We start from the raw sequence: 26,039 nt of genomic DNA on the forward strand, positions 1-26,039 counted from the left end.
GGACAATGGGAACTCAGGTAATTTCCTTCCTTTCCATTGGAGTGACGGTGGTAAGCGCCTGTGCCCCAACAGCATCCAGGGAACCGAAATAGTTCAAGGAGAAACAGGATCCTGGAGAGATGGGAGCCATGTTTAACATCAAGTCATTCACTGGAGCCTGACCTTTTCCCTGGTACTGGTACATCACTGGAAAGGCTGGGAGACACCTCCCAAGGAATTTTTTTCCTTTTAATTTAAATTCTCTGTATTGGCTGGGTTACATTAATCGAGTTGCACCTTCATTCTGCATCTCATGGGGAGTATGCGTTTGCTCAGAATCTGATTTTTTTGGAGCACAGAGAACATCTTTGTTTTGCTAACAGGGATGCAGGTGTTACTTGCAGCATCATCCCTTCTGCTCCAGCACCCCCAGGGCCCCATGCAGCTAGAGGCTGCCCACGACAGGCAAAGCTGTCACCTAGAAAAGCCAGGAATTAGGCTCAGGCATGGATCCCAGGCTTGGGATTTAACTTTCAAGGCAGCCTCCCCCTCACCATGGGAAGGCAGGAGAACCTGCAGTGCTTATTTAAATCCACAAGAACGACCTTTTTCACTCTTTGCAAGGGCAGCTTATATCAAAACATGTATTCAGGGCTACAGCTGAGAGTCTTGTTGAAAAATTCAGACGGCTGTAAGAGGATGAATTAACCTTCAGGTTAAACACAAACGAATCACCCCGTGGTGCATCATATTCCCTGGTGAAGCCAGACAGGGTTTGCTTCTCCCATGTGTGTCTGCAAACACCCATCAGCATGTCTTGGCCCCATGTGTTCTCATTTGTGAATGCCCTTCTAGTAACGCTCCTTCTCTTATCAAATGGCAGTATGTGCAAAATAAAAATATTCTGACTGAATGAAAAGGGCAGTTTTGCTCCTCAGAATTAATGAGGAGCAGGATTGCGAGGGGTTTAGCACGCCTTCCAATCCAGATGTTTTGTACTTAGAGAAATAAAACAACCAACTCTCAGGGAAACCTGTTCATTCCTCTAAAAGAAGGAACAAAAGAAGGGGAACAACGGAGCCGGAAGCAAATAGCGTGTCCAAGGTAGGCTGGAGGGTTTATAGCAGAGCTGGGGGTGATACCCTGGTTGGATGGATCTTCATCAGCTGCTGGAGCCACAAAGCCCTCCTCCTTCACCAGGACATGTGGCCACCCCATCCCTGGGGACAGTCAGCCAGGAGGTGGAAGAAGCCACGTGGGAACTGTAGAATCAAAGAACAGCTCAGGTCGGAAGGGACCTTGAAAGATCATCTGGTCCAACCTTTCCTGGGAAGGGAAGCCTAGGTGAGGTGATCTAGCCCCCTGTCCTGTCACATCTTGAAACCCCCCAGCAACGGAGAATCACTCCACCATGTCCCTGGGGAGGTTGTTCCTGTGATTGACTGTTCTCAACATAAAAATTTTCTTTTGTATGTCAAGATAAAACCTCTCCTCGTGCAGCTTGTACCCATTGCCCACCATATTCTCGATGACTCCTTGTGAAAAGCCTCCATACATTTTGTAGCCACCTTTTAATTACTGGAATGCTGTGATGAGGTCCACCCTGAACCTTGTCTTCTCCAGGCTGAAGAGATCCAACTCCTTCAGTCTTTCCTCATAGGGCAGGTTCTTCCAGGTGGGAAGGAGCAGGCAACTGTCAATGCAATGAGAGCAGAAACCCACAGAGATGAGCTGCAAGGGGGGCTTACAGGCTGCAAACCCACCTTCTCTCATCAGTTGGCAGCGCGTTGGGCACATGGCACCGGACGATGCGCTAACTGCGGGGGAGATGCAGCCCTGCCAGCGCGGTCCGTTCCCCGGCAGGTGCAGCCTTCCTGGCCCAGCCCCAAGCCCTGTCCTGGCCGGCTGCGTCCCCCAGTTCCACAGGCTGGCTCGGTCCCAGCGCGCAGGGCTCAGCGCACGCGTGTCCGCAGGGAAGCGGAGGAGGCGCACCGGCCAGCTTGGCACCAGGTTTCCTTCTTTTTTTTTTTTTTTTTTTTTTTCCTTCCCCTCCTGGAGACTTAACATTTGTCCACAGTTTTCCTGCTGCACTTCAGCCAAATCCCAAACAAGTTACAATGACGCTGCTTTAAAAAGGACGAAGAAGATGGTTAACAGCAAAGATCTTGGAGAAAAATAAATGGGATTACCATTCTAGGAAAGCGTAAGGACGTTCAATTTGAACTCAACTATTTATTTGTTCAGTGAAGATTTCCATCGTTATTTTTCATGTGTTGATCATACATTTCTGCATTTTCATAATCAGCAACTAAAATTACCGTGAATACTTGCCTGCCCTGCCTTGGGTTGTGGAGCCACCAGTTCCTTTTGCAAAGGGAACTCAGCAGTCCTTGGGCAAATGAAGAAATTGCTTCTGAAATACTGAGAGATATTTTTTTTTAACCGAAGGAAGAGGTTATCTGTGGACCTGTGGAGTGCAAGCCTGGCAGGGGATTCAGCTACCAGAGTTATGGTGATGCTTTTACTTGAGATAACGTCTTTTAAGCTTTCCTTTAGGTGCCTTTAAAAGCCAGTGCTGCACCGCTGCACCATCTCGTGGTGCGACCGAGCCCTGCATGGCCCCAGCCTCTGAAACCCTCTCCATTTTCATAAACTGTCATCAGGGGTGTATAAAAGCCAAGTGCACCCACCGCCGGACCCCACCACAGCCTGGCCTACCACAGTCCGGAGCCACAAGGTCACCCCACTCCTCCCACAGCTCCCACCCTTCCTGCCTGCTCATCCTCCTCTCCGGGATGCAACGGCCCAAGCATTTTCCAACTGCAACCATCATCATCCCAAGTATTTGCCCATATCCCTCCAGTTACTAGCTCAAGATCTATTCAGCAGATTAGGGATCGGGCAGTGAACCGTTACCCACCCGAACCCGCCTTACTGAATCACTAAGCTGTGTTACAGAGGATTCAGACGAGATCAAGGCTCTACTCGCTATTTAGAGATAAAAGGAAAATTAAGGGTTATGGAGCTACACAGCCCCGTGATGCAGAGCCAAGGGCAGGAGCTGTGTGTTCTCAGTCTTAGCCCTACTCTTACACAGCGTGTGGCTAGAAACGGGCTCAGGTCTCGCATCTTCCACCTTTCTTCCCATCAATGCTTTTACTCATGAAGGAGCAAAATGGCCCAAGACATATTATCCCTGAAAACTTTAGGTGCATAAACACACATAAATTTTTCTATGTATCTACGGGTCTCAGCCTCTCATGGTATGGCACGTAGTAACCAGGTGATTAGGTAGACATTAGAAAAAAAAAATTCTAAAACCAGTTATAAAATGACTTTCCTATTAAAAACATTTCCTATTTCTGTGGGTTAATCTGCTAGCACGTGCTTAGCTTACACCAAACTTCTTCAGCACAACGCTTAGATGCTGCTGTCTGGAGACCCGACTCGGACACACCTGCCAGATGAAAAGCAGCTGCACAAGGTCACCTTGAACTGACTCAAGTCAAGTCACAGGCAGCTCCCCCAGTTCCCTCCAGCTTGCTTCAGGTCTAAGCATTGTCTGACTGTACACTGGTTGTCACTGGTTAACCCAAGGCCAGGATCAGGTCACCTGCCGAGGGATGTTCTGACGACAGGCACTGACTGCCAAGCTACAGAGGCAGATGCCAGCGCAGCCTGGAGGGAAACGCGGTGACTGGCGACCGTGACCAGCGTGTCTCCTGCTCCACGTGCCCCCGCCCACCCCAGCGCACCGAGGGTGGCCGGGTATGGAAGCGACCTTCTGCTTTGGCAGGTGCCTGAATGCCACGTGAGGGACTACGCAGGACCTGCACCAGGGTTGCAGAGGAAACCCCACCAGACCCTATCATCTGTTGTCTCCCACCACCCTACCCCCACCCAGGATCCAAGATCATGCCCCTTCCTCGCCGCCAGCTTACAGACGGGCTTCAGTGGCTTTGGAAGACGCAAGATCGTGCTACTCAAATCCCAGCAAGTCAACAAGAGCGAGCAGGAACTGAAACCACCCACCCAAATACGCTGGTAGAGGAAGAAGCCCTTGATGGTTAGCGGTCAAGGCTTTAATCCTTATTATATCCCAGCTAGTCCAAAAAGTTGGGACAGGAATGGAATGAGGAGAACTTTCTGACTTGATGCTACACAGTCCTTGCTTCCCTCCCCCGGAGAATGGCATGTGTTGGGAAAGGGGCGTTTCTGGGAGCGGACCTCAGCTATATGCATTATCAGACATGAAGAGGATGAAAAAAATAACACAGATAGTTTATTGTCAAACTGAATCAAAGCATGAAAAAAATCATCACAAAGTTACACTGTAAAGAAATTTGGTTTTCACCACAAAAGCTCATTAAAATCTGACAAAGAAAACAACCCATTTTCAAGCCAGTAACTCCTCCAACAACCCTCAGACTCTTTGAGTGCAACATTTATTGAAATGCTGGGAATTCACGGGTGGTGTACATGGCGTTTGTATGAACAAAACGATCAACCCTCATTCTCTGGAAGAACAGTGGCTCTCAGAGGGGGTGACATGTTTCTGGCTTAACGGTGACTCCTCTGTTCGCCTTCAGGTAGCAACAGCCTTGTCCTAGCTGCAGTCCAGCCCGGGGCGGTGGCCAAGGCTGAGGGGTGCCAGCTGCGTTTCTCTGTCCAGCATTTTCCTGCAATTTACATCCCGATCAAACGTGTTTACATCCCGAAAATTAAAAGGCGGTTGCAAAATGTAATGATGCCAGTTGCACAGAGGAGCGGTGGGAGGTACGATTGCAGCACGGGCTCCACCAGGGTCTGGGGGCACAGCGACACAGACACAGCCAGCACCTCCAAAATCCAGGTTGCTGCTGCTTTCAGCGATGACCAACTCTACCCTTGTTAAATTGCTCTTTGGGAAGGTGTGTAATTGCAGATGCGGACCTACTTCACAGAGTCGAATCGATCTCTCATTAAGACTAAGATGTTTGTGTACGTCCTGTGCTTCAGAAATGCTGATTAACGGCGGCATTAGGCAATTAGAGGACAGCCCGCTCCTCAGCGCTGTGCCCTTCCCAACAGCGCTTGAGAAGGCTTGAAACAAAACACACATGGATGCTTTTCAAGTTTAGAGCTTGCCAATCTGTCCAAACCAATATATTTTATACCCAAAGATAATTTATTTTCCAGTAGTGGCAGCAGAACCAACAGAGGAGTCCAGGAGAACTTCACCTGGTCTCCTGCCAGCATAGCTGGGTTGGTGGGAAATCTGGAAGGCGAAGGTCGCTTGCCAGGAAAACTGCTGCAGACTGCAGGGTCCCCTGGAGCTGCAGCCCACCTGGAAGAGCCCTATCCCACCTTGCAGGGAATTTCAGAGAGGTTGGCTTTCCTTCTGAGTCAGAACACAATAAAAAAGGGGAAAAAAATATTGGAAGGCATATATGTATATAGACTATCATATATTCAGTTTTGCAGACAGTTTCAATCAGTCAGGATAGAAAAACAGTACCTTTCTCACCACTATAAAAGAGCTGTTTTATGAGTTTCGAAATACTTGTTTTACTGAGTGAAAGAAAGGCATCTTTATGCTAAGTAGCAGCTAGGGAGACTCGTAAAACTAAAACAAAACAAAAAAACCAACCTAAAAATTAAAATAGATCAAAACCCCCAACCCACCAGTACAAAGTACAGGCAGTCCAGGTAATTCCAACTGATTACAGGAATAACTAAAAAAATATTTTTAATTGCAACTAATGTGTTATCTTGAGCCAGCTGCTTATTCTAACAGGCCTGAGGTTTTCTGCTCATAAAGCATTAATAGTATGTGCCTTTTCCTAGAAAGGACGGCTCTGCCCAAGTCTTACTGTGTCAGATAAAAAGTCCCAAAATAGTTTCCAACCAAATAAAGTGTTTTATTCAGATATTCATTTGGACACGGCAGTGATTTTAAGAACAGCTATTCAAGTAGCTGAAGTAAGCCCTTCAAAAGAAGTCACACAGCTTTGAGACTTGAACAAATTATTGTATGATCTCATCCAAGAGATCTAAATAGCTGGAACATCTGCAAGAGTCACCACCAATTTATTTAGCAGAGTTCATCAGTAGTTCATCAGCTCTGTTTGCACAAGCAGGTGCCAGGGCAGTCAATGAGGAGTCCTATACATGACTTAAAAAGAGGAGAGGAGGAGGAGAGTGGAACAGAGATGGGTGATTTTACTAGCTAACACGGATATGCAATAGCAGGAATAAAGTCCCTGTCAAACTAGGGCAGCGACTATTACTGAAGAAGTGCAGAAGTTATTTTTCCCAGAGAAGTATTACATGCACAAGTAACTATATTGTTAAATTTTTTTTATTTGTGACAGTAAAGAAACCATTCAATACCTGATTGACAACACTTCTCTCTCCTGAAAACACTCATATGGTATCTGTAGTGTTTCTCAAGTATCGCTGGATTGTTCATTGCATTAAAGTGTAAACAGCTCCATTATTAGGAAAAAAAAAAAAAGAAAAAAGAAACATTTCCATTGCTTACTCCTCTGTTAAGAAGCTCCCAATAGATCTTTAACAAGAAAGAAAGAGAGTCAGCTGGATTTTTACAATATAATGTGAAACAGAAAAGTGACAGCTGGTTTTGCATAGTTAGCCCAGAGATTTTTAAGCAATTGCCCCACGCAAGTCTCACCTGCCCTCCCCGCCCCACAAAGGCATAACATCACAGCACCTTGGAAATCAGAGGCACAAACTTGTTTTTGTTTTACAAATAGGGCTGTGCGGTACTGTGTTTTATTAGTTTAAAAAGAATCTGTAAAACATAGGATTATGTGTTTGTAAATTAGAGAGCTACAGATTTTTTTTTTACACTGAAATTTCAAGAGCTGCAACATCAGTACACACCAGTGTCATTTAGATACTTTATTGTCCCCAACCAGTCTAATCAAATCATGCTGTGATAAAGTGATTGCATACACTGATAACCAAATCTCTTCAGGTGCTGAGTTTCTTCCAGGTACAACTTTGCTGTTTAAAAAAGATTAAAGGGCAAAACAAATAGACAGATTATTCTTCCAAAGCTACCTAAATGAACACAGCAATATTGTACATTTGCTACGACCTTCCATTCACAACCTGCCACGCTTCCTGGTGGTTAACAAGTATTCTGCGCACAGCCCTAGTTTACAAACGGCAATTTAATCGTAACACTTCAGTTGAATTTCAAGAATCTAAGGCATTCTGCCTTACAGCTTAATTTAAAAATACCTATACAGGCAAAGAACCTTTTTTAGCCCGACATAAAAAGGACAACAGAACTTCAGGCCAGGCAGCATTTCTTTAGCTGAACAGAATGACCAACTGGAAAAGACTATTTAATGCTTCTGTAATATCCAGAAACAGAACTGAAAACCAGGGTTTAACAACCGCCCTGGTGACCTGCATGCATTAACTGCACTTCAAAATATGCAAGAGATGTACGAAAGTAGTATTTTTTTCCTATTTTGATTTTTAAAATCTTGTATTTAAAATACAATCAAATACCCGTATTACAAATTTTACAAACATTCCACTCATTATCTGACTTTATGGACAGAACTATATTGCTTTGTTAAAATCTAGAAACTCTAAATATATAGCGTATGTATATTCACGCAAACTTAACACTTGAAATTTCAAGTACGATGATAGCGCATCAAAATAAACAAGTACGACAGTTTGATCCCTTTGGCCAAATTTGAGTACCCAGGCAAGTCCAAACCTGACTGCAGAGCACTCCAAGTTTTATTTCAATGGGAGTGAGTTTAAAAAATAAATAAATAACTTTTCCATCAAAAGTTATAGAAAACACTCTTAAGATACTAGCAGAGATCAAAACTGTTGTGTTTTGCCTTTGTATTGTCACCAAGTATCATTTTAACGCTGTACTATGTTAAAATAAAGTTGGTTGTTTATTTTTAAACTCGTGGATTTCAAGAGCCAAAATAAACACTACAGAACAAGAATGGTTGCACAGAACATCATCAGAACCGTTCTTCCAGAAGCTGGTGCAGAAGTTCAGTTGTCCATTATATGTGGATTTTAAAACAATACAAGACACTTTAATAATCAACATTCATTCACAGACTTAAGGCAACTGGTTCATGAAATCGCTGCTTTTATAAATGCGAACTAATGACATGGTTCATCTCGTACAACAGGTCACAACCATCAAATGGTAATGTCTCGGTGGGGTCATTTATTGTCTAATTAGAAGATTGTTTGGTCTAATGCTAGCGAAAAAGTCTTTGAATTTTTTCAGCCATTTCTATCATACCTGCACAACTAACTACAACCTGAATACTTCCCTGCAAACTGCATCTGAAGCCCAGAAGCTACAAACACAGTTGAAAATACTGCTCAGAGAACAACTTTTTGGCAGCTTACAGTTTCATTACTCTGAAGTCAAATACAAAATTAAACAATCTTAAACTGAAAGTAAACGTTAATGGACTAACCAGAATCCATACGTCTTTTTTTTTTTTTTTTTTTTTACCAACACAGTTTTTTTTAAATATTTTTTTTAATTTGACAGTTTTTGTCTTTTGTTGTGGCACAGAATTATACAGTACTAAGGTAATGCCAACTGGTAAGAAAACAAAACGGTGATGCCGTACAGACTCACGAGTGTCACGGGACTGCCTCCAACATCCCTCGCTACCCGGCACAGTCAGCAGCTGGCGCACAGCTGCACTGCGAGGGGACAAGTCATCTTTCAGTTTTATACTGCACCTATGACAACCTACTCACTGCCTGCGTAGGCTGGCCTGCCCTTCTATGAAGGAATTTGTTAAGCTGCTTCACCAATGTTTTAGACAAGGATGACGATCCAAGTCCATTCCAAAATTTTTTTCCAAGTCATCAAGACTTTTTGAGAAAAAAAATGAAAAAGGCCAAGGGGATCTACCATTCAGAATTTAGTGCTAGGCTAATTAGAAGCACCAACTAGTCTATTTAGTCTTCTCTGATGACAGCTAACATAGCTGTAATTTTTCTGTTTGTAGATTTCTGGTGCAGGTAATTAAAAGGTGACACTGGAAAGGGGGAAAAAAAAAAAAAAGAGGTGTGCCTTGTTCTTCAAAGGCTTAATCTATTTAAACGTTAATCCTTTTGAAAGGGTACCTATGACACTACAGAAGATGCTAAGCAGGTTCTCAGATTTAGAGATGAGAATGACTCAGCTCCAAAGCCAGAGGACCAATTTTAGGCTAGGCTAGTAACATCTGCCCTTCTAGTGAGACTCAGTAAAGCTCCCCATCTGTACCTTACACGCTGGGGAAAAAGAAATACAAACCAGAGATGTGGGAAAAATACTTTGTGCATTTTTATATAACAAAGAAAGGAGAGGGCTTCATCCCAATTGAATTTTTTTTTTTTTAAATAACCTTTACAGGTCACCTTTAAATGAGTTCTCTGGTATATCAGATACCATAGGATTAATACATAGGGGTGGGTTATGAAGCCTGCATTTTATTTATTGCCCAAGTTTGCAGCTTACAGAAAATGTTTCATAGCACAGGCACAGTGGCAAAAACAGTATAACAGCCGATGGTCAACTCCATTTGGTGAGTATACAGTAGCAGCAATTAAAAGAAAAAAGTACTCCAAACAGCTCAATACAGATCCAGCTTACCCAGATGGGTTTTTTTTTAAGAAAAGAATCTTAAACTAATAAATAGATCTCCTCCCCATTCTCCCAAGATAATGGTTTTCCAAAAAACGAGAGGCATGGCAGTTGTGCGTAAGCAGAGACAATAGAACTTCATCTGTCTAGACTAAAAGGTGCTTTAGATCTATTAGCCACCTTATTTTCTCAATTCCATCATTCCCTAATACTCAAACAACTGCAGATACGTTCAAAACTGTGCCCAAAATCATATCAGTGAAACAACCATGTAATTAACCCAAATCACCCCTCCCACAAACGCTTCAACCTTCTGAGCATGACAAAATGTAATACAACTTAATGTCATTGTGGAGACAGGAACCCAGCATCTTTGTTTCAACTTTTTCCTTTGTTATATATTACAGTGCTCTATAAAATTTTTCCTTTTTCCTTTTAAAGCATTTAGACAATACAAGACTAAAAGATGTCTGGAAATACGTCTTATACAAAAATGAATTTTTATCTTAAAATAACATTCAAAAAGGCACTTCATTCTGTAAGAAAAAATTCAGAGTCAGGTCAACTGCTCTAAGCAGGGGGTAAAATTGTCTGCATAGTGGGAGGGGAAGAAAGGGAGAGAAATTCAACTGCTGAAATACAAGCTTCTTTTTTTGGCATGTTTTAAGAAAAGCTGATCCAGTAAAAGATGTCCATTTATGAAATTCATTAAAAGAGTCCCATTTAAAATAGCTTCTTTTTTTTTGTTTTTTGTTTTCCTTTAAAAAAGTAGTCTGAACACATGACCTTAGGAGTCAGGCTTCTCAAGGCTTAATAGCATCACTCATGATTGTCCTTCGTGTCCAATGTAACAGGAAGATCAAGAGTAGCACTTCTGACAGGGGCGACTTCCCCAAAGCTTACATTTGAAAGAGCTGAAAAAGATGGAGACAGCCTCTAGCAACTGCAATCTAGTAGCAGAAGTCAGTCAAAGTTAAGGGCTACCTGTTGCAGAGTTTATGAAGCATACTGTAAACTTCTTCCTCTTTGCTTAGTCCTTCAAAGAAAGGAATAAGATCTAGCAGCTCTGTGTCTGTCATGTCATCAAACCAGGACTGCACAGGCACCTGAAACAAAGCAACCAACAATACTAAGATGACTTCATGACGTGAAGAACATGTGAGTTTTGCCTAGGCAGATTACTCATCGCCATCACAGTACGGCAAACTGCTAGTCATTAGCATTCAAGCAGAGCGCCAGGTTCAAGTCCACGTCTTCTAGTATGCAACATCGACCCCCAAATCCAGCTGTAAACCAGCTGACATGCAGCTGCCCCTCTCCTACATGTCCAGGTAACCTACACGACCCAGCACCGGACAACTCAATTTGCTCTGCCTCTTTGACACTCAGAACACACTGGAAGGATGATACCGGTTATAAAGTTGTACTGACACTTTATTTACGGGCAACTTTTTTTTCTCCCCCTCTAAGTATTATCGGTGTGAGTCACTAAACATAGGCATGCAGCAACAACCCCTTCTGGCATGAGGTTGTGGAGGAAATATTTAAACAGTGAGCAGTTCTCTGATTAAAACATAAGACCTTGAGCACACGTTCAGAAAGTAACGCATGTAATAACACTCCTTAAATACGTGGGCTGGGTTTGGGGAAGGAGCTCTGTGTGTCTTCACTAAGGAAGTATACTGAGGTCTTCCAAAGAGTATCTTGGATCTTGTTACAAGCTCTGGTTTCTGCACAGGCTCGAGTATCAGTTAGCTAGCAGCACTTTTCCATACGTGATTAAACCACTCTGACAAGGCCCTTAATTTCATCTCCCAAATTTCTACAGCTTGTTATTTTCTTGGTACTGAATTCCGACATACCAAATGATGATCTGGATCAGGTTTTTAATTTTAACCATGAACATAAATTAGAGTTACGTGTCCTGGTTATTATAAACAGCAGCTTTAAACCATGTGTGGCACCAACCAGAAAAACATTTTCACCCAATCACTTTGGGCATCAGAGTATTAGGATCCAAACTTAAAAGCTGACTGCTGCAAGACAAATAGCTCCCATTAAAAAAAAAAAAATCCAGAGAGGCAGGACCATGCAAAATAGGGTTCTTGCTAAAAATTTCCTACGTTAATTTTAACAGTTCACATGAAAGGCAGTCTAAAAACATCAAAGAAAACCCTGCAAAGCCTGGTTGTTTAAAAGTCAGTATATCTAAGGGGACTTCCAGCTTGCTGTCCTGGCAGCTATAAAACAGATGTAAGCATCTGTACTGATTGCAGGAATGGATGGAGCAAGTGCCAGACCATTCCATCATAGCTTCTGGAGTTGATATGAAACACACAGTGAAAATGTACAGTGCTCCTAATTATTCTCCCTTGAAGTACTGTTGCCTGCCTTTTATCATTATTCCTAAAACCTGAAGAACTTGTTGACTAACATTTCTAATTATGAAGCGAGTTAGCACAAAAACACTTAAAGGAGAAGCACAACAACACAACAGGATCTTGATTTTTTTTCCTCCCCTTAGCCACGAATACAGAACTCAGATAGTAACCAGTAAAGCATTAATTATCTTGTCTAATATTTTTTTTATTCACACAATGAAAAAAGATGGGAGTATTAAAAGCAGTTCAAGTAAACCATTCATAATCACCACTCCAAAGAACAAAAACTACGCCGGAGGGCAGCTTCGCTTTTTAGAGATAGGTTAGTTATTCAGGTTCTACACCGCTTGGTATTTCTCAAAACTGATGGAGTTCATGCCAAAAGCTAAAACCGAAAGCAGACGAACAGTCACTACTATGACACACTGTCAACATCAGTTCGCCCTAGTCCTTCACCATTTGGCAGTGAATACCAGAACCTACCTGCAGTCTAAGAACATACAGAAACTAGTACAAGTTAAGTGTTCTGAAAAGCTATTTTCTGAATCAGAAAGTCTGGGCAAGGACCAGAAGGATAAAGTTACACTTGAGTACTTAAAATACTAAGAATACTTACTGCATTTTCAGGGTGGAAGATGTAAGATGCAGGAGAATTATCTACTATAATAACTTTACTCAGCTCACGTCCCAGTCGACTCAGATCCTTCACGTAATTTCCTCGATGGAAAACACAGGATTCTCTAAAGAGCCTTGCCCTGAACACACCCCAGCGATCCAGTAAGTCAGCTACTGGGTCTGCATACTTAAAAATAGAAGTTAGAAACACAAAGTTAGCAATCTGCAGATAAGGCTAATTCACAGAACTATACAAAGAAGGGACAGACAATAATTTCAGATAGAATGCCCTTTCTTAATTTTCTTCCCTGTTCCTTGTTAATTAACTTACATGCCTGCAAACCTGCAGTGATTAATAAGGAGATAACAAAAAGTAGGACAGTTATCTTTTTGTGGAAGGCTAACTTGCACCCTAATGTTTTCTGTGATTTATTGATTAGGTTTTATTCTTAGGGCCAACTTAGAGTTACCTAGAAGTTGATGGATCCAGAGTTCACAACTAACGTTACCATAAAACCAGCCAATGCTAACAGAAAAACTGCATAAAGCTATTTCCACAGCCCATTCATTTCCATGTGCCTCTGAAGACAAACTGCAATGAATGAATCTGAGCTTGATGTCGTTTTTCAAATGATGCCCTTGGAGCGACTGGGTCAGTAAGAATCTTCAGATTACCAAAATGCATAATTGGGCAATAAAAGATCAGACAAAGATGTTATTACAAAAAATGCCCATACTGGGAAATTATCATTTTATATATAAGATGATACTTTGAGTGAGGCACTGCTTAGAATCCAACAACTGATATAAACTGTCCAAGGAAAAGTATCCAAATAAACTAGAACATGAAATAACCAAGTACTTGACAATGGTAGTTAAAACTTACAGGAGTTACCATTTTCCTATATTTTAAACTAAGAAACAAAAACTGATGTTGAAATCCATCACAATTTAGCTATGAGAACTGTCAGACATCTAACTTCAGTATGAAGTTATTCCATTATTTAGGATTTTCACAATGTGGCTGAACAGAACACACGAAGCAGGGAGGAATCCCCTGGTCAGAAGGCACTATAGCAGATCAAACAGGGTCCTGCACCCTTCCACCATCTCTACGCTAAGTTGGAGTAAAAGCTTACTAGGGGAGAGTATTACCTGGAAATAATCAGTATGATTTTACAAACAAAACCACCACAAATACAGTACACTGAAAGAAGCGAAGAACTTAAGGTGTCTACTACTGTAATGTCTACCACAAAACTACCTACGAGGTACTACTGCTACTGGAGACCAGAGGGCACAAAATATTCCTGTTGATGTTTCAAGCATCACAAAATGTCCAATTTTCTAACTTCAGATTGTAATTGCACCTTGACAGAACAAAAACGTGTTCCCAATTTTCAGACGCAGTAAAATTTCTGAATCACTGGTTGATCATGTAGATAGCATTAAATACAGTGTATTTTATTTCATGCCCAACTTTAATATACTGCTTTACTTGCACGCTATTTGTTCTAATTTCTCACTATAACCATGGTAACTTGGTAAGCCTTTCATATTGGCATTATGAGCAATGCATGGAGGCTACATTATGAGACAAGCCCATATGTGATGGTGTTACCATGGAAACACTTACCCACACACTAGCAGACAAAGTACACACTGTCAGACAAAGAAGCAGAAAAGAAGGGGAAAAAATTAAGATAGTACCAACTGTGGAAATAATTATCCATAGAAAACCCGACCAAAAGTCCACTGATCAGCGCCGTAAGGGCTAATGAGATGGAGAGAGGAACATACCTTGGCTAGACTGGCTGTGAAGAGTACACATTCAAAGAGCTCTCCCATCCTCTGAAGAAACTCATCCACATGTGGTCGTTTCAATACATAAACCTGAAATGATAATGACTACTTAGGTCAAATGATGTTTAAGGTAAAAGGAAAGGACAAAAACAACCCCCAGACACTCCTGTGATCCTAACACTTGAAACAAAAGGTAATGTGGAAGCAGTTCAAATGAAATGCTGAAAGGAAAAAAAAAAGTATACAAGATGAAAGTAGTCATCCAATAATGAGAAATTTGAATGCATGGGCTGCCAAGACCCATGCTGATTATGCAATTGCAAATACTGTGCATCATCTGGAGTGATGCTTCTTGAAAAATCTCATTAAAGGCAAAGAGTGAAAGTGGGGCTTCTCAAGAAGCAAGGATTCAGGTCTCTTAACTGACACTATTTTGGTGCTGGTGTCTTCAGTCCTGAAGAGCTTTACAGAAGCAATAAATCTGATGAAACCTCTGCAATAACAGGAATAGCACAACAGGGACCTGTTTTCTTCCTGTGGCTAATTCTTTCATTTTTTAAAATCCAGACAGTAAGCACTGTCTCCCACTATGGATAGTTACTGGTTACCTGGCTCTGCAGACAAGCTTTCACCAAAAATCTTCACAGCACCACGCCAAATGTCTAGCAAATGCTGCTTTCAGAATTCAGTGATGAAGTCTACAGCACCTTCTACTGGGACCTTGCCTTAAAGATGGTAAATACTCAGGATCTCTCTCCTCTTGAGCAGCTTGGTTTCAGCAATGCTACATTGCCTTTCTGCACTGACAACCATACAGGCAGCTTGGCTGCCTACTGTCAACAACCTGATTAATAGGTGTCAGAGCCTCCTCGCCTCTCTTTCCAGAGCAAGCAAGATGATCTACAGTCACAGAAAATACCAAGATAAGATAACTGCTGCTCAGAAAGCTCTGAAGTAGTTCAAAATATACTGGGAAGAATGTACGGGGAAGAGGGGAGTCTGCTTGAAAAATACTTATTTATCTTGTTTGCAGTTAGATTAAAAGTTTTAGAGAAAACACTGGCAGCATTTTATCTTTCTCTGGCAACTAATCCTTAATACTGGACATTTCAAGTGGAGAAGTCTGGCACAGAACTGAATGCAGGAAGAATTGCAAGACTGATGCAATTCCAGTAATTTCTTTCTTTGATATGCAGAACTAAGATTAATTGTATGTATTTTACTAGATTCATATTCATAAAGAGGAAAAAAACATAAGGCAGCCAGAGAAAAAGCCTGAAGGAGAAAAATATGGAAGTGCCAGCTTGAACTGAAGTGTAACCAAGTCCTTAGCAAAAAAAGAAAAACAGTTGTGGAATAGGGACCCGAAACTGAAAACCTAAATCTGAAAGCAAAGTTTTATTAAAAACATATATGATGCAGCTGTACCTCAGTGACTAAAGCAGAAATGTTAATTACTTTTCCACTTTATGTAGCATATAGTGCAGAGCACGAAGACTTGCACTTTAAGTTACTTTTATGCAGCTGAACTAAACTATTTCTGGCCCCTCCAATTCAAGCAATATATTCAAACTTTGATACAGATGACAATTTGTAACTTTTAATTTGTAGTATTTTTTTCAAAACCACAGCAGCACCTAACCAAATAAATGTGACATTTTATGAATTAAAGACAGTTAACAGATGCACTTCAACACCATTCTCCTTCCAGATAATTACAGTGGTTTCCTGTATTTCACTAGGCATAAACCAAGTAATTTCCTCTCCTATAACAATGCAATTAATTTTTCACTTCAATCTTACTAAAGAAAGTTGTTCTGTACTATTTCCTTTCCAAATTACACCTTCAAATTTTTTAAAGACACAAAGAGAATTGCAGTTCCTCCGTATTTGGGTACCCAGAAAGAAACTATCTGACTTGCCAATTATAAGAGGAAAGACAGCAGGACGCAAACTACTCCTTGACTCTACAGTTCATAATCAAGTCCTTAATTCTTTAGCCTTAAATTATATTCCAACACTTATTTTTGAGGCCACAAAAGGGACACTCCAGAGTCTCAAAGTCATGCTCGGATAGTAACTGCTGAATTTAGTATTTATTTCCCTTTTAAAACCTAGTGGCTTCAGCCACAGCAAAAGAAGCCTCCTCTTCACTCTCCATCCCTATCTATGCCTGTGTTGAAGTATTTCCACTTGGAATGTGATTACGAACTCCAAGCCAAGGATATGACTTTACTGCTTGCAACATAACCCACCTCCTCCATAAAGACAGCATGCAGTAAATCAACTCAGTAGCTACAGACTGAGAGCTCCTTAACCACAGCCTTGCGGACAGGAGTGGCCCTATAAAAGCAAGGATTTGCAACATATGCTCTTTTGGCAATTTGTTGGTCTCCTAATACTGCATCTAGTCAGTATTAGCTGTAAGTACACAGCATTTTAAGCTATATTGTCTCCCTTCTGCAGTTTAGATCTCCTGATCCACCACAGAGCACTGTCAATCTCCTCTGCTTGAGTTTCTCTTGCTGTTTGGCCTTAAATCTTATCTACTGGGCTCAGGCCAACAGCCCCACTTCTCATACCTGATTAATAATAAATATGATCTCTTAGGATCAGGTCTCACCAAATTTTTCCCTTAATTCTCTCCCTCTCCATAAAGACCCAACTTCTTCACCTGTGTTTTTTAAATTTTTTAATTTTTTTTAGCACTGTTTTTTCTGCAGAACAACATATCTTAATACTCTGGATGGTTATTCTCCTTGAAGTTTTGTGTGGGGTTTTTTTTTTTTTGAGAAGTCCTACTTAGACTCTGGAAGAAATTTCAAGTGTACTGGTATCCTGGGCTACAAAATCTCTTTGGTTTACTTCACATAAAAAGCTTTCTTCAGCTGACAGTGCAGCTCTTTTCTCCTCTTCCTCCTCATTTGGAAAATTTTCCCCTTTACTTTGTTAGCGGCTGGACTTGAATCTCAATGCCACATGGTTATTTGTGGCTTGGCTTTCTCCTCTGTTGCCTGATGTCTTCAGTTTAAGCCTCTAGACTAACTGGCTCCTGGCATTTTTCTGAGATTTATATACAGTCTTCAGGGCATTAAAGAACAAAAACCCCCTCCAGTTTTCCTGTATCGTATGCTCACTAATTTCTTCCTTATCAGTAAGAATTCAGAGGAATACAGTCTTTTTTTCTTTTTTTTCCCCCCTTTTTTTTTTTTTAGTTTAAAATGAACCCTACTCTTAAAATGTTAAGGCACAAATCAGGCAGTAGGCCTGTTTTCACAGGAGTCTGTACTTAAGCTGCTAATGGCAGAACCCAACCAATTATCTTTAATTGTTTTCGAGCATTTGGTATTTCCACATACATTTTCAATACCTCAAAGCAGTCTTAAAAAGACTCAGTATTTGTAAACCAAAAGAGAAACCCAGCTCAACTGTAATCAATTGAACAGGTCACAAAGAACTGCCTTTCAAAACCAGCTTTACAATAATGAAATCTTCAAGTAATGACAAAGAATTCTGCCTGTGACAAATTCAAGCTCCTGTAACGTCCTGTTTTGTGGACTAGGTGCATCTTCTTAACAGCAAGCAGAAATTACCGTGTGTCCTTGAGGCTCGTTTTTCTGGTTCACGCAGTTGTGGTTGCCTCCCAGTGCAAGTAACCAAGAATAGGCCAGCTAGAATGGATACAGCCTATCCTGGATTACTTGAACCAGGCCACAGCCTTCTGTAAGAAAATCAATACATTTTGTACTTCACAGAAAGGAAGTTTATTATTCAAACAGCATTTCCCCTCACCAATAAAAAACATTTTGTACGTTACATTCAAGGTATGCATGGAAACATTTCTTTAGCTTTCAACAATTGAACCCAAGCAATTGCTAATTGAATTAGAACAACATACCCAAACACTTAAAAACTGGCTTTACTCACCTAATAAATTACATTCAAGAACGAAATTCCAAGCAACACCAAATCCAACTCTACCTGGCTCTTTACTCTTTGACAGTGACAGCAAGGCACAAAGGCATTGCAAATCAATTTGGATAAAAGAAGGAGCACCATACCCTACAGATCTTCACTCATGGGCGATTAAAGCTATACTTGATGCACAGTTTCTAATCTGGGGATTGTGATTGCCCTGCACTTGTTACATGGGAAGCATGCTCCAAAAGAGAGGACATGTTCTTGCAGAAGTTACGTCAAGGGTACAAAACAGGTTGAACATCTTTCTCCAGCCACTACTTTCACCCTCAGTAACTTCCTCTAAAGGGCACTCTCAGTTGCAACACATTTAACTGGACTTCCCAAAGTTTCTCACCTATAATTCAGTAGAGCAGGGGACCAGCTCTGACTTCCTTTTATTCAGAGAATTAAAGAGAAATGAGAGAATTGGCCAGAAAACCACCAGCTTGCATTAGAACTGTGCTTTTGTATCTATGCCATTGTTTCCAACACAAAGTGTGGGATTCACCTCCTGTAACTTCATCTGCCCTGTAAATGGGTGGATGGGCTGAGTCTCTGCAGGCATCTAAAGACCCATAACAGAACGAGAGGGACCTCCAACACACGAGTTATTTTCTTGTAAAATAAAATGACCAACCCTTTCTAAAGACAAGGTAAATGAAGCTAGAGAAAGAAAGACGGGAGAGGGAAAAGAGGTGTTCAGAAAAGCTATTTTTTAATCTAGGGAAGCTGGTTTACCCAGGCACCCATCAAGATTATGATTTAAATTGTCTTCCCTATAGAAGAACAAGAATCTCTCTAGCCTTTGGATTATAAATTCTGTAAGTGAAAATAAAAACCCGAACCAAAGACAATCTTCTTTGAATACCTCTGTTGCACAACAAAAATTTACATTTACCATGAACAAAACTTGCTCGGTAAGTCAGTCTCAAAACTCTTTCAAGCATACTGAATTTGCCACAACTTGTATTTTTGGTATACGAGATCGTATAATTTCAGATTTCCTTCTGAATGGGCACTTCTGAAATGGGTGTTTTCCACTTGATTTCCATGGAGTTCTGTCTAAGGCAGAGTTCAAGTACAACAATACTCTCTCAGACAATCTCCTGCTTACCAAGATGCTAGGCTTACTGGTAAAGCAGGTAGGGATATGCACCACGGACAATATGGTTCCACAACATATGCTTTCACATATCCCATGACGTTTTAAAAATGCGGCTGTATTTCCCAATGCCAATGATTAGTATATAAACTGCTTAAGAAAATGGACAAGCATTATACAGATGACAAATTCTGACAGACAAGAAAACCTGTTGATAGCTGTTCGCTTATGCTCTAAGTGAATACAAAAATTCAGGTTTGAAGCGGGAACTGGTTGTCAAAGCTCTACAGCCTGTGTTAATGCACATGAGACTAAGCCAGAACAGCCACTTTTGCCCTTTAGGTTATTACAGTTTTTTTTAAAAGACTGCTGGCTAGCAGTACACTGCTTTGCCTGCAGAGGAATTACAAACATGGGAACCCAAGACTGCCTGTTCTGCATAAATACTATATAAATTACCTTTATTTCAAGGATTGCAAAGTCCTCACAATTAACTTTACTTCTACCGCCCTGATGCAACTGAGATATTTACCTATTTTAGAGATTAAGAACTTGAAATACAAAGAGATTAAGCAATTTCCTTGAAAGACGAAGGAAGTCTCCAGCAGAGCAGTCAGACTAACTTCACTTGACCTTCTCTGTTAAGAGCATCCTTCCTCCTGTTCACATTTAGGGTATGCACAGATCCACTCCCTTTGACCAGGTGTTTTGTTTTCTTTTGTTGTCTCCCATATGCAGTCATCTCAAGTACCTAACTGCATTATGCTTGATGAAGAACCTGAAAGTTTGCAGCAGGGAGTGGAAAAGCGACATGTTTTTGAAATGCTTGACTGTTAAGCCCAGCCAGTCTTTTATTGGGTTTTGTTTCAAAATGTAAATATACCATCTTGACAAGCTAAGTGATCACAATCCTACACAATTCAAAACTGTTAGGTCCCCTCTTGAAAGCGATCTAGAAAGTTTTAGGAGAGAAAAAGTCCACATTACAGCACCAAACACAACTAAAGCCCAGGTCAAATGAGGACCAACTATACCACAATATAAACCTCCCAAACCATCACTTACATGTTTTAAGCATTCAGTGCTGGTGAACATTACAGGTTTAAGTACCCTAGGTATCGAATTTTTCTACACAAAACAGGCACAGCTGAAAAACTGTCAAAGCAACTATCACTTTAAAACACATTTCAATCCACTGACTGATATTTAGTATATCATTTAAAGAGTGACAATTACACAGACGGTTTTCATAATAGGAAGTTAACACTATGACCTATCAATTGTTCTAAGATCAAAATACGAACCTATTTGTCCAAGTGAAAATAATTCACACAAAACACAACATTTCAGAAATTAAAGTATTTAAAATCTCCATTAAATCACAGCCAGGGAAGATCTGCAACTCAGTAACTGCATTATCTTTAACCGATAACAACCAACAGAAGCCGTTTCAAACAAATTGCAAGATTCATGTATCAGGAAGGCTCAACTTCACATTAGCCTGTATAACCCATCTCCAGCAAGAACTTTAATGTCTGCCTGAAGAGGAAAATTTATGGCGCTGTAATTTCTCTCATTCAGTGCTTTCTGAGATGACTACTGATTAAAGACACTAAAGCTAAGGCACCAAGATACATGAAGGGGATTGATTTTCAAATTATGGGTATTTTGCATTTACTGAAAACCATTTCAGAGTCTTAAGTGAAGTTCTTACAGAATAAGACATAAAAATTAGTCTCCTCGCCAATTTTGTCTGGACCTTTTAAAGATGCTGAAGTATATAAAAAGTCTTATCAGAGGAACTTAAATAACTTAAAGAAAAAAATGGGGACAGAACTTAAACATAGATTGCTACAGAAGCTGAAGAAATGTCTGTTTTTCCTTAATATTTTAATAAAGCTTTGTCCATATGAACTACCAAACAGACATTAAAACCAACTTCTGTCCTGTTTATCTGTGGACAGAATGTGAAATGCAGTATTCAAGTAGTTTTTTCTGGGCCTAGCAATGTTTGAAAACTCATCCCTAGTGTATTTCCCGTTTGAAAATGTTTTAAAATTGAGAGTGAAGTATTGAAGTCCTGAGAGACATATTCTGGAGAACTGAAAAAGTTAAAACTGAGACTTAGTAGTTAGAAACTACATATCTGATCAGACAGGGACACCTCTCTGGATGATACACTCCAGTACACACAGCTTTTGTATTTTGTAAAAGGACATGCTATTGAATGTAAAGCAGCAAATGGAGAATGATAGCACTCTGGGACAGCTCCACCACTAGAACAGCAGCACTTACCTGATGTATTGTTCCATCAATTTCAACAGGAACGATGAAATCAGCATTGCTAATTGGCTAGGAAGAGTGACAAGGAAATAAATCGACATTAAAAATAAGATCATTAGAAGGGAGAATTCAGAGGCATAAAAGAGACGAGCACTTACTTCTCAGGAACAAGTTAATAAGCATTACTGACTATACAGCTCCACTCTGTGTGCACACCCTTTACACACACGTAAGTCAGAAGCCTTACACAGCTGTATTCACCAGATACTGCACTTCCCTCTTCTCTTGTATTTTTAAGGTTTGTACAATGTAATATCCATTACTGCTTGAATAACCCCCACTACCACTGACAGTGTTTGCCAGGAAAAAAATCTATTTTGATAACTCTTTCCTCAAGTCTGTGTGGATGACAAAGAAATTCAGCTATGTGCTTCGCGTATTCTACTCTGGGTCATCAATCAGTAATTAATTAAAAATAAAGATAGTGGTAAAAGTAATACCAAACAGTTATATTTGAATCGGGAACTGCAACAAGCTGCAACACGACTGAAGTCATATAGTTAAATTTTGATTCTCAGGATGCGATGCTTCAATAACATGCTGTATCAAATTAATCATGTAAAACTTAATTCAAAAGGGAAGTGCAGGCACACTCTGAGCAAGGTCTTGAATCCATTTTTCTAGCCTGCTGATTACAACTTATTTCTTAAGACTTACCATGAAAATCTGCTTTCCAAAGTAATTTTACTTGACCAACAGAAAAGTGTCCTTGCCGACAGTTTTAAGAGTACGCAATCTAATCTTGGCTACACAGCAGCGGTGGCGGGGGAACACACTGCTGACTGTTCAAGTGGACATCAAATTTGGCAGAACCCTCTAGTATGGCTCACACGTTATGTCCACGATAAAAAAAAAAATCACGTAAACATCCCTGGCTGTAGTTTGTAACTCATTCCACGGTCTGCAGCTTGGAAATGGCTGAGACTCAGAGCTGCCAAATAGAGTTTTAACGTGACTGATTGACAGACAATACGCTTCACCGGTAACAGCCTAAAACGAAGGCTGGGAGTAGTCTGGCTGGTAACTGGTAAGGCATTACTAAGCTAAGGCTGGAAAACCTCTGCACTCAGCTCTATTAAACTCGTACAGACTTTCCCACCTGGTTTTCAGGATGAGCTAACAGGCTGATCTCAAGTATCACACTAAGGAGGTGCCTCTGAACAATCTGTGAGACTAGAAACAGCCTTCAAACCCATTGTGGGGGGAAAGGGGGTGCCGAGAAAGCAGAGAAACAGCCAACGTAAGGAGCCTTGAGAAGGAGATCACAAACTGGTGAGCCTATGCTCTATGAAAAATGGTAGGAAAAAAGAATCTTGCAGTATTAAACTGACAGCACCACTTTGACCCCATTCCCTGGAAAAGATGAGATTCCAATTCCAGCGTCAAACGAGCCTCCTGGGAGGAGAGCAAAATGACTGTAAGAATTTATAAGAAGGGCAACACCCTCTCTCAGCAGCAAAGTAATAAGCAAGATGGTTTGATCTGACATCTGCAAGTGCTGTGTCAGAGGGCAAATGAGAAGCTACACTGAATCTACTCATCCTGACCAACCAGTAAAGGCAACCAAACCTCCAGAGCAGCTGACGTTGGAAAACTCCATCTTGTCGATGACCGCTGCACTAGTATGATCTAAAGAATTCCTCAAATACCCACACAGATAAAATCTAGTTATTTTTGGGTTTAGCTGACATGAAGCAATTTCCAAGATATATTCCCCTTTCTGCTTCTGAAAAAGATGGAGGGGAGGCTCCCATTCATTACCTGCTTGAAGCCCCTCAGACAGAGGAGATACTCTGCAGCACCTTTAATAGCCACAGAACAGGTACACAAAAACGTTCTAAAGCTTCACCTTAAGAAACCCAAACGAACTGTCAATAAGACCCAGCCACCAGTTTTCAAGTGGGTGCCAGCTCCGTGCATACTTTGAAGAGACTTGCACACACTTGAAGAATTTATATATGCATGACTCCCTTAAGCAAGATAAATATTCTGTAGCAGCAGAAAAATAATAGGTCACTGCAAGTTGCTAAGGTTTTGAAGCCCACTGGTAAAACTACAGCTATTACTAAACTTTTGTAACAGGAGCAACACCAACCAGATGTCAGAGAAAACCACATTCTGTTTAGACAACTTAGTTTTTGCTAACAAATAAAACTCACCCTTAGACTTTGTAACACTAACCAAACTACTCTTAACTACATTATTTGCTTCCCCCACTTCTACTTCAGGTACTATGTAGCTTTCTTGTTGGCACAAGTGGTAAGGAAGGGAGCATGGACTGGGGTTCTGTGTTCCTCTTGACGGGAAGACAGGAGAGAAAAGTCTGCAAGAATTTGCTGGATAAAGGTTTCTGGTGTTGCACACCTGAAGCATGTACATGCCTTGAGTGGGAAGCACAGAGACAGAGCGTGAAAGACAATGTATTTCCATGGAAAATTTTTACTTCAGTTAGAACTGTTTCTATTTAATAAAAAGCTTCAGTGTTTTAAATGTTGTAAAAGTGTTTCACAGCCAGTTTTGAATACGATTACATTCCAGACTTGCATGTGGTTTAATTCATTTTATACAAAACCATGTTTGCATCTCCTTGATTTAGTAATTTACGATTTTTCTTCTATTATTGTTTTATGATGGGAATGATAACTATACTGTCTATCTATTCCTTTTTTACTCTTGCCAAAGCACCCCAAACTTTATTCCTTTAATATGCACTTAACATGAAAGACTAGTACCTCCTTGAAGCTTCACAAATATGCAGGGGCATAAAAAGACAAGAATTACCCTCCTTCAGATGTTGCTGCTTTCATAAAAAGCACTTTAAATATTCTGCCTCTCTGGCTGTGTTAAAAAAAATTATCTGCATTTGAAATATGAAGCCTATTTCGTAACAGAATTATGAATTCTAAAATATCATGTGTTTTAAATAAACCCTATTGTACTAAAAAATCACAAATTCATGTATGGTTTTACAGCTTTTAAGTGAGGACCTGCCTGGGTTGAGCAGACACGTTTTAGTTGGGGGTGGCGGGGGGAACCCCAACTGAAAGAAACTGCAAAAGTAAGCTGATTATTCAGGCAGAGCAGTGTGCATATAGGCGTTAAACCCACTGCTCTTCTGGAAATCCTTTGTTATTTCTGATGACCACAAATGGTCTTACTTAAGCTGATTTTTTTTCCCTTTATGAAACAAAATCCAAACAGCACCACTGGACAGTGCTTGCCACTGAACAGCTAAAGCCATTTCCTCCAACACTTGCTTTTCTCCTACAGACTCCCACCACAGGACTTCACATCAAGATAAAGCCATGTAGCCATAACACTGCAGAAACTCCAGCATTTGCCTAATTTACTTCACACAGAAAAGGACCGGTTTTCTTTTCCTAACACAAAACATTATTCAAGTGTTCAAGATTAAGTAGAATAATCTTTTGATTTTTCTTAAGTATCTACTTAACATCATTTAAATGCCCATTAAATATCATTTGAATAATGGGATGATTAAAATGAGCCCACTAAAAAAGCACTCTGCAATAAAGGCAAACCTCAATCCTAAAAGAAAGGATTTACACTATATCAACCATTAAACAGGTATTTTTTTAAAAACGGTTAAAAGAAAATAACCACCTAAACTGAATCTCATTTTGTTTCAAAAACCAGAAAAATCACAGCAGTTACCCACAGCACTCAGAAAGCAAACTTATTTTTACATTTCAGATAACACTAGACTTCATTATTTTTATGTAAATTCAGACATTTATATTCAGCTTTCCCTTCCTGCTTTTGGCTCTCATATAACTGGGGAGCCATGGTCCCTCCCTTCCCAACCCAGCTGTGTTTCTGACCTCCGTGGAAAATTCTCTACTGCAAGTTCAGTCTGGGTACAGAAGACAAGGATCTGGCAGTGAGGTTAAGAGGTTCCTGCATGCCACCACAAACTGTTACATACCATTTGGCACAATAAAGAGAGTAATCTCTTTGTTTCAGTTTGAGGCACAGGAATGTTTGTTCTAGTATCTCCATATAAGGTCTTCTTTAAGTCAACAAAGACAGGCTGTTGCCAAAATCTAACCACAACATGAATTATGGTTCGCATATTTAAATGCTGGCAACTAAATATTGCAGGATTAAAATGCTGAGTTTATGCTAGCAGTGAAAAATGGAGCGCAACCAAAACTAGAAGACTATGAAGTTGGTAATTCTAGTTTGCTACTAG

The 26,039-nt window shown here is 40.5% G+C and overlaps 1 protein-coding gene across 4 annotated transcripts in view; it reads right to left on the reverse strand.

The window, feature by feature from the left end:
• Nucleotides 1-4,239: 4,239 nt before the first annotated feature.
• CTDSPL (CTD small phosphatase like) overlaps nucleotides 4,240-26,039 on the reverse strand; it is an 84,666-nt gene continuing 62,866 nt past the window's right edge. For all 4 annotated transcript variants that reach the window (XM_056338673.1, XM_056338676.1, XM_056338674.1 and 1 more), the window contains 4 exons: nucleotides 21,779-21,835; nucleotides 14,419-14,511; nucleotides 12,620-12,805; nucleotides 4,240-10,728 (listed from right to left, as the gene is read on the reverse strand). In XM_056338673.1, coding sequence (XP_056194648.1) covers nucleotides 10,603-10,728; nucleotides 12,620-12,805; nucleotides 14,419-14,511; nucleotides 21,779-21,835 — 462 coding nt within the window. In that variant the 3' untranslated portion in view covers nucleotides 4,240-10,602. The remainder of the gene's footprint in view (nucleotides 10,729-12,619; nucleotides 12,806-14,418; nucleotides 14,512-21,778; nucleotides 21,836-26,039) is intronic.

This window comes from Falco biarmicus, chromosome 4, assembly GCF_023638135.1.
Source record: "Falco biarmicus isolate bFalBia1 chromosome 4, bFalBia1.pri, whole genome shotgun sequence".
Lineage (NCBI taxonomy): Eukaryota > Metazoa > Chordata > Aves > Falconiformes > Falconidae > Falco > Falco biarmicus.